The sequence below is a fragment of the Jaculus jaculus genome, chromosome 1 (genome assembly GCF_020740685.1).
Source record: "Jaculus jaculus isolate mJacJac1 chromosome 1, mJacJac1.mat.Y.cur, whole genome shotgun sequence".
Taxonomy (NCBI): Eukaryota; Metazoa; Chordata; class Mammalia; order Rodentia; family Dipodidae; genus Jaculus; species Jaculus jaculus.
Window position 1 is genome coordinate 313641768 of NC_059102.1, and position 9164 is coordinate 313650931.

Sequence of the window (9164 nt, forward strand, 5' to 3'; positions counted from 1 at the left end):
AATTACATTTCAGCAAACATTTTTAAGAAAATCTCATTAACCCAATTTTGAATAACTATTTTCCAAACACAGTTTTATTTCCAGAACCCAAAGTAACTGTCTGAAGAAATGAATGATCATAAGTTCTGTTCAGTGTTAAGGAAAAATGAAATTCACAGGAAGATGAATTGACTTGGAAAAAATTATACTAAGTGAAATAACTAAGGCCCAGAAAGATAAGTGTCCCATATTCTCTCTCATATGCAGATCCTAGCTTGTAATAGTAAGATTTGTTTGTGTGTTACAGTACGCATCAGTACCAGTGGTCAGAAGATGAGAAGGAGGCTTGGAGAGAGAATCAGAGAGGAATTAGAGGAGGTGACAGTGGACAGGCAAGTGGTGGAACAGAATACAGGGAGTGGAATGATCTAACAGAAGACAAGGAAGACAGGGAAAAGGGAGGGAGGAGTGGGGAGGGATACATGAAACTAAAGACAGTATGCATAAGAGCCATGGAAACCTACTTCATTAGCTAATTAAAGGACAATTTAAAATACAAAAAGAGAGAGAGAGAGAAAGAGAGAGAGAGAGGGAGGGAGGTAAAAAAGGACAAGGAGAATTGGAAGGGGAGGGAGAAAGCTTTACTCTGAGACCATGAGTTGTTGCAGGTGAATCCCAGTGCCAGAGATGGATTACCACACACACACACACACACACACACACACACACACACACATACACACAATGAGCTGCTGATCAGGAAGGTCCATGAGACCCCCAAGCAATGCAAGCCATTGCCAAAGTGCTTGGTTACCCACCAGTACAAGATGGTAAGACCCTTCTGCTAAAGACACACAGGGACAGGGAGAAATCAAGTTGGAACTGAGATGGAAGCCATCTTCCTGCTAGGTAGCACCTGCCCTAGTGTTGGAAGGGGCTAAGTCAGCTTCTGCGGAAGAAAGGTCATTTACAGTCTGAGTAAGCAGTGGATCCTGCAAGCTACAAAATTGGGTGTATAATAGTTCATAAGTTATGGGAGTAAACAATTGCCCTCTGATTGGATAAGAGGCCCCTGCTCACTGGAAGGAAATTCAAAGCCAGTACTAGGACTCAGGTCAAAACTCTATGGCTTGGGATGTCATAGATCCCAAAAGGAAGCTTCCACTGTTCTTTGGCTAAGCAGAGTACATTATGACCATCAAACAGCCTTCTAAGTGTGTATGTTTGAACCCTATGATTAATGTTGTTCTCACTCTCGTTAGAGGTCCTTCGTTTTACAGATGGAGGCTAATACCAGGAAGACCCAAGGCTCATCAAAATAACTAGAAGAGAAAGTCTAGGGCTTAGCAGTGTAGTAGTCATTCTATCACACCTGCTAGAGTCTGGGGAACAGTACAGAAGCCGTCACAGAAAGAATATGAGAGCTGCTTTCATTGCCAGCCAGAGAACTGCTTGTGGAGATGGTGGTGGACACCAAGGAATCAAAACCCATCAAAGCATAAAATCAGAGGTTGTCAAGAGGAGATTTCTACCACATCCTCCAAGGTTCAGGGTATATCACAAAAGAGAGAGTGGAAAGAATCTAAGAGACATAGGATGTGTGGGCAAACTTTGGGACATTGTCTTCTCTATAGGAACCAACTGGTGCAGTCATGACCCACCGTGATTACTAACACCCCCACAAGACCAACATGGTTCTGAGCCATCAACATTTTGACATGGAGGACAAAAGGAAAGAGACAACAAAACAGAGGAAGGACTACCTTGGAAGAGGAGGGTCCTCAGGGGATGGAGACAGGGGACATGGGACAACAAAAGATGAAGGAATAGGAGCACAGTCAAATTACTGTATGTTCACATGTTAAAGTTCTAAAAAGTAAATAAAGCCAGGAATGGTGGTGCACACCTTTAATCCCAGAGTTAGGCAGAGTTAGGAGGACTGCCATGAGTTTCAGGCCTCCTGGGACTACAGAATGAGCTCCAGCTCAGCCTGGGCTAGAGTGCGATCCTATCTTGGACTAAAAAAAAAAAAAAAGATTAATATTTAAATACATGCCCATAACCTTGCTGATCACTAACCTAGAGCAAGCATGGCAGAGTTGGTACCTAAGTATGTGCCTAAATAAATCAGTACAACCAAAGAAAACTTATGATAAAGTATGCCAGGATTGTATACAATTTATAAGGGACAAACAACACCTTGTACAGGGCTGGAGAGATTGCTCAGTGGTTAAAAGAGCTTGCTTGCAATGCCTGACTGCCAGGGTTTGATTCCCAATACCCAATAAAGCCAGATGCACAAATCACATGTATTTGGAGTTATTTGCAGTGACAGGAGACCCTGAAACACCCATTTTCACTCTCTATCTGGCTTTTCTCTCCCTCTCAAGTAAGTAAAAAAAAAAAAAAAAAAAATTAAGGACATTGTCTATGCCAGTTTAAAAATTAATTAAAAAATACATCTTGCAGCTTCATTTTAAATATCAATACCATTTGAGAGAACAAAAGTCAATGAGAAACTATTTTAGACATGAGAGTTCAGAGGTGTTTTCTGAATTCTTTGTAATCTAAATTTTAAAAGAAAAGTAAGAAAAGCACTGATTTACTCTCTTTTTCATAGTTTATCAGGACATCTTCAGTGAGCTATTTTATATAAAAAATCACATAGACTAGAGTTTAACTGCCTTGGTAACACCTGAAGATTTGTCAACAGAGGTACTTAACCCTGGTTCATATTAGAATCACCTGGGGAAAAGAAACACCAAATACCATTCCCACCAGAAGGTATCCAGAAATCCTTAAGTTTACCTCTTCCAAATTCACTGGTGATCAGCCTTCACTAAAACATTAGTTCATCTAACATAAGGACATGTTACGAGGTTTTGGTCCCAGTTACTGAATTCAGAGCAGCTTTGGGACACCCAGGCATGTGAAAGCATTTCTTCGCTGAGTGGTCATTGTTGAGAAGTCAACTGATGGATATGTGGCACCGTTTCAAACAGGGTAAGCAGTAGTCCACATATAAAGAATCTAGTGTATCTGTGTTGCTGTCAAGTCAACATTTGTGTAAGCTGGCACAAAACATTAGTACGTCAGTGCAGTCTGCACTTAGATGAGGTTTGCTTTGTAGATACCCATGCGATGTGTGCTTGGGTTGTGTATTTGAGGTGAGGGTAATATGCAACACCTGAAAATGCATCTTGTAAAGAAACTTGAGAAGGCTATCTGAGTTAATGTGTTAATACACAGGAGGCACTCTAATTTATTAGAACATCTTTTAAAAATGTTATCACATGAAAAAGTCATAAAGAAGCCTACTGTTTTGTAAACATAAAAATAAACTTTTATCATGGAAAATGCTAATAAAAATTTAAAAAATAAACTTTTATAAACAGATTTGAATGCAAGTAACATGTGTGGGTGGATAATGCTCCCAGAAGCTAGAAGTTATAAAGTGAAAATTTCTGTAACAGAGGTAAGATATTCCCTATGAGCTGTTAGTCAGGGATATCCTAAAACAATATAAGCTATATATTGTCACTGCTGTTAGTTTCCCAACAGAACTAGATGATAAAATCCTATTGCTAAAGACACCACATGTCTTGGATAAAGCATATGGAGAAATCAAGCTGGAACTGAGCTAGAAGAATCCTCTCTGCTGGCTAGCTCTCATAGTGTTGCAGGTGCTATGAAGGCTACTATGGGGAGAAAAGTCATCGACAGTCCTACTCCGCTGTGGAGTCTGTGTCTTGCAGGCAAGATGTACCTAGTGGTGCATCAGTGGCATGACTGCTATAGGGATAACCAACCATCTTCTATTTGGATTTGAAGCCCGCGCCACAGCAAGAAATTCATATCTGGTACTGTAATCCTGGTCAAAAGTGTGTGACTAGTAGGGCCATAAGCCCTCGTGAGGAAACTTCTACAATTATTTGGCTAAAACAGCCATATTGTGCCTGTCGAGCTGTTTTCAAAACATTTATACTTAATGTCTGCAGACTGGTGTTGCTTTCAGGTTTTTCAGAGTTGCTTCTTTGTACAGTGGCTGAGCTGGTCAAAGTGACTGTTGAGTGCTCATCCCTCAATGTGACATCTACTCCACTCTCTTCAAAGCTCAGGGAACATGGCAGAAAATTGGGCAGAAAGAATGAAAGAGCCAGAGGATGAGAAAGAATCCCATGGAACTCTGTCTCCCTGACAGCATGTCCTACCTATTGCGCTCATGAAATTACAGTGGCTATGGAGACCTGCACAAGGCCTATTCGTCCTGCCAACAGTCCATCATGGATGGCGGAGAGACGCATGAAGCCCTCCCCCATCCCTTTCCTGAGGAGCTATTGCCAGTTACTAATTATTGGATGAGAGGGAAGCATCTCCTTTGGTGGTGTAGCCTCTGGAAAGTTGCCTATTCTTCAGTAAATATAGCCCACTTCTCATGCTTCTAAGCCATCAAGTTAAACTCATTGAGTCACAAAAAGACATGAATGCAGAAGGGGAATAGTAGGAAAGAAGAAGAGATTCAAAAAATGGGAGGAGGGGGCTGGAGAGATGGCTTAGCAGTTAAGGCATTTGCCTGCAAAGCCAAAGGACCTCTGTTCAATTCCCCAGGACCCACATAAGCCAGATGCACAAAGTGGCCTATGTGTCTGAAGTTTGATTGCAGTGGCTGGAAGCCCTGGTATACCCATTCTCTCCTCTCTCTGACTCTCTCTCTCTCTCTCTCTCTCCTCTCTCTGACTCTCTCTCTCTCTCTCTCTCTCTGTGTGTGTGTGTGTGTGTGTGTGTGTGTGTGTGTGTGTGTGTGTATCTGTGTGTGTCTGTCTTTCTCCCTCATTCTCAAATAAATAAAAAATGAAATATATTTTTAAAATGAGATGAGGGCTGGAGAGATGGCTTAGTGGTTATAGTGCTTGCACGTGAAGCCTAAGAACTCACGTTCAAATCTCCAGGTCCCATGTAGCCAGACACATGGTGACACAAGCATGTAATGTCACATATGCACACAAGGGTAACATGCATCTTGAGTTCATTCACAGCAAGCTGAGGGCCCTGGTGTGCCCATTCTCTCTCTCCCTCCCTCTTTCCCTCCACCTCCACATCTAAAAATAATAATAATAATAATAATAATAAAAAGCCAGGTGTGGTGGTACACACCTTTAATCCCAGCACTTGGGAGACAGAGGTAGGAGGATCACTGTGAGTTTGAAGACAGCCTGAGACTACATAGTGAATTCTAGCTTAGCCTGGGTTAGAGTGAGACCCTACCTTGAAACCACCTCCCAAAAAAATATAATAATAACAATAAATGGGAGAAGACAAGAGAAGGCAGTGATGGGTTGATATGATCAAAATACACTATATACATTTATGAACTTGTAAATAAATAATTTTTAATGTAATTACATGGGAAGGTTTGAACAAAATTCTCTACATGGGATACAGACTCCTCCCTTCCAGTCTGAGTCGTGACTACAGTAAGAGCGGAGGAAAACAGTGAGTTCATAGAAAGGCTAAGGAGAACAGGAAGTGAGGGGGCTGCTCTGATTGATGCTCCCACTCTGCCCTTAGACATGAAGTCTGTTAAGGATTAATAAGCAACTGATTCTGGATACAATTTCTCCACTTCCCTTAGCTTTGAGGTTTGTAAAGCAACTGCATCTTACCCAGAAACAAGAGGTGGGGCTTCTGCATGCTGAGTTTCATGCACCCCATCCCACCCCCTCAGGAGAGGCTGCAGCCTTTCTGACTTCAGGTGCAGAAAAGAGAATTGAGGAAAGGGGTGAGGGGAGAGACCCCTGGCAGTAACTAGTACTTCCAGGCCAAGGGTCCTTCCTCAGCTAGATGGGAAGTTTCCCAAATGCCAATCTCCTGCTCAGAGAAAGCAGGGAAAGGAGCCAGTTGATGCTAAATTAACCCCACTGCCCTTCATGCTCCTTGACTTTACATGAGGGATTATGAACACATCAGGCCACCAAAGGAAATGTGCAGAGAGAAAACCCAGGAATAACGCCCACGAAAAAGGACTGCTTCCATTCAAAGACTATGGGCATGAAGATGGAGGCCCCCATTTCAGAGTTTCACACACCATCAACTCCAACAGCTCTCGCACAAATTTGCTCCAACCACCAGACCCAAACTGGCACAGCCTGCTTCCCATTACATTCAATAATCATTTAAAAAAAAATAAGAGCCAATATGGCGAAGCCCTCCTCAGCTTACAGAACGCATTCATCTCTAAAGTCGCTTTAAAACGGTAAGACAGGGAAGTATTCTTATTCCCACACCATGAGAGAGACGCAAAAGGTAGAGACAGAACTTGGCCTGGGTCTCTACGTCCTGGGCTCTTTGCATACAGAGATAAGTAGAGGCCAAGTGACTGGAAAGTCCCTTATCCGCTACCCAGATAAAGAAGCAGTGCTCCAAGTGCAGGCTCCAAGGAGGGATCCCAACGGCTCTCCTAGCCTGGCATCTTCACCTTCTGGTCACCCCGTGAAATATGGAATTTGGCCTCAAAAGTGAGCGAGCACACGTGAGGAGGGGTGAGGGGAACGGCGTGCACAGTGACTCAGAGCACAGGATGGAGAGCCGGATGTAGCAAGTTTGAGGCACATTAGTTGCAGTTCCTTGAGCAATTCATTGCACTTCTCTAAGCCAACATCCTTTCCTGTAAACTAGAAACGATGCCTCCGTGAAACGGCATAGGTTTCTCGGAGTCCTGAGCCTGGGGCATAGCAAGGACCTAAATGTTAGCTTTTGTTGTTGTTGTTGTTGTTGTTGTTTTCATTTTCTGTGGACACACAACCACATCCAGCCACAAACAGTGCAGCTGATGAGCCCCTTCCCCGGTTGCCGCTCCCGGCATCCTGTCTTGCTGAGCGCGAACTTGCCAGTGGCCCGGCGCGTTACAGAACCTGCCTCTATTGTCTTGGCCGGGCATAAACGCTAGCGTGCAGCCAGGGCCGGGTTAGCAGCAGCCCCCAGCCTTGGTTTCATTCTTCACTCCGCTTTCAGTGTTCTGAGAGCCTGAAATGAGTCTGCCTGTCCCTCTGCTAGCTATCATTTTGGACATCGGGACAGCGAAGGGGGTCAGATGAGATCTCCAAGGCCCTTCCAGGACTCCTGTTACTACTCCTGGGGAAGGATGCGAAGGCAAGATGGTGCTGAAGTCGCTGCTAGCTGGAGTTTGCTGGCCGCGAAGGAAGAGCCCTTCCCCTGCGGATGGGCCTCCGGAACCTGGGCCAGGACTCTGGATCCCAACTGAAAATAGTCTCAGGTCCTTCCGTAACAAAAGGACAGGCGCCCAGAGGCAGTGAGGGGGTCTCTCCCAGCCGCCCCAAACCTCAGGCGGAAGGCACCTCCTTGCCCAAGGCCCTCATCCAAACGCGCCCCTTTTTCACAACTAGACGAGCAACTGCTGAAACACACACAAAAAAGTGCCGGGGTAAGGTTCTCGCCCCTCCAATACCACCAGTTAGCCGCCTGCAAACCTGGCGTCCCGGCTTCACACTCCACCGAGCCTTAACTCTGCAATCGGCCTGTCTTGCCTGCCAACATCTCCAAGCCTGCGAACGCTGTTTATTGTACCTCGTAGCTGCTGTGGAGTCATCTACTTTGCTGCGACCTTCTTTGGTTATGAGCATCTACTCTTCTCTCCCTAACATAACTCCAGAACCCCCCCCCCCAAAAAAAAAACAATGTCAGATCTGACTTCTCCCGGTGTCTGCGGGGGCCTGACTTCCTGCCCTCGCTTGCCTGATTGAAAACTACCCTTTGAGTCCAACACTTTTCCTGTGACACCAAGACTGAGTATCCTGAGAGCTTTCGTTTTTGAAAAAGAAAAGAAAAATGAAGAGGAAAAAAAAGAAGAAGAAAAGATCCACATAACTTACTTTCATCCAAGGGCGCACAGTTTGGGGCAGAAGAAAACAGTTATAATCCACAGCGGTCCCCCAGCCCCAGAAGACGACTCGGTTGTGAAACGCCTCTTTTTCCACTTTGCCGGTGGAGGAGCCCGGTGGCAGGCATACATCCACAGGCTGATGCAAGATGCCTTTGAGAGAAACCTCACATTCTGAGGATTCCTGGCCACGCGCCAGGGATCCCAGCATCCAATATATTGCACATTTGGTTTCAATTAGGAAGGGGGTTGGGGAGGGAACAAGGAAAGTCACCAATCAGAGCTGTTTTCTGTTTAGAGACTATTTCTTTTGACCCAAGGGACCATGGGCAAAGCTATAATTTACAGCGAAACCCATTCATAGAAGAAAAAAAAAATATGTAGAACCAAAGGACAGACTTAAAGACGTAGTTCCCTTCCACCTTATCCCCACCGTCAGTGTGATCCTCCCTGCCTTTCCCCTCCATCTAAGACTTGGTTCCCATCCTGGGATCCCCCCCCCCCCACGCCTGCACCTCATTTTTCTTACTTGAACTGAAGCTATAAGCACAACTTCAAGTTTGGAGTCTCTTCGGACTGAAGTTTCCAGGACAGTTGAGTCACATCCATGCTACAGATCTTTTAGAATTTTGGCCATGAAAGCTCAGAACTGAACCTTCCTTGAAAAGATTTAATTTAATCCCCAACCCCCTCCCTCCTCTACCCACCCCCCCTCAAAAAAAAAGAAAAGAAAGAGCAGGAAAAAAAAATGCTGGATGATTTCAGAGTCCAGGATTCCTGGTTGTTTTTTTTTTTTTTTTTTTTTTCCACTCAACTCTCAGTTGGCTGCTGCCACTGAAGGTCTGTTTCTGCTGCTAAGTGAAAACACAAGCATTAACAAGGGATTTCTAAATATTTTGTAAACTTATTTTTCCTTTTTTTTTTCTTTTCCTTCTTTTTGCTGCTTCCTTTCTGTGGGCAGAATGAGAGACCATGTGGAAGCAGTATATAGGTGACAGGGGCTATCCAAACGATAACTAATAATCCTCTCTGTCCATCCAGGCTCCATCTTAACCCTTCAGAGCCGGGATTTAGCATGGATAACTCTTGACTCCACACGGGAGCTGGAGGTCCTGATTCTCTGTGAGTGTAGGAAGTGCAGGGCAAGCAGACTCGGGGAGGAAGGAAGATGGCAAAAGGCCAGTAAGACCTCTCCTACTTTAGAAAGTTAGCCTCCACAAAGCTGTCTCCAACTCATCTCTGCTTGTACTTGACCTGGGCTCAGGCAGCCTCCAAGATGAATAGGAAG

At 44.6% G+C, this 9164-nt stretch overlaps 1 protein-coding gene across 6 annotated transcripts in view; it reads right to left on the bottom strand.

Annotated features, from left to right (window-relative positions):
- The window catches only part of Ddr2 (discoidin domain receptor tyrosine kinase 2), a 157144-nt gene extending 148720 nt beyond the window's left edge, over positions 1–8424 (bottom strand). For 3 of the 6 annotated variants that reach the window (XM_045142150.1, XM_045142155.1, XM_045142154.1), the window contains exon 1: positions 7869–7993. Coding sequence is in view for 1 of the 6 variants with exons in the window: in XM_004663289.2 (XP_004663346.2) it covers positions 7869–7874 (6 nt within the window). In the remaining 5 variants the exon portion in view is untranslated. Of the gene's footprint in view, positions 1–7563; positions 7583–7868; positions 8029–8405 lie in introns of those variants that run through there. The other 3 variants (XM_045142153.1, XM_004663289.2, XM_045142152.1) reach the window with 3 other exon arrangements.
- Between the last annotated feature and the right edge of the window lie 740 nt (positions 8425–9164).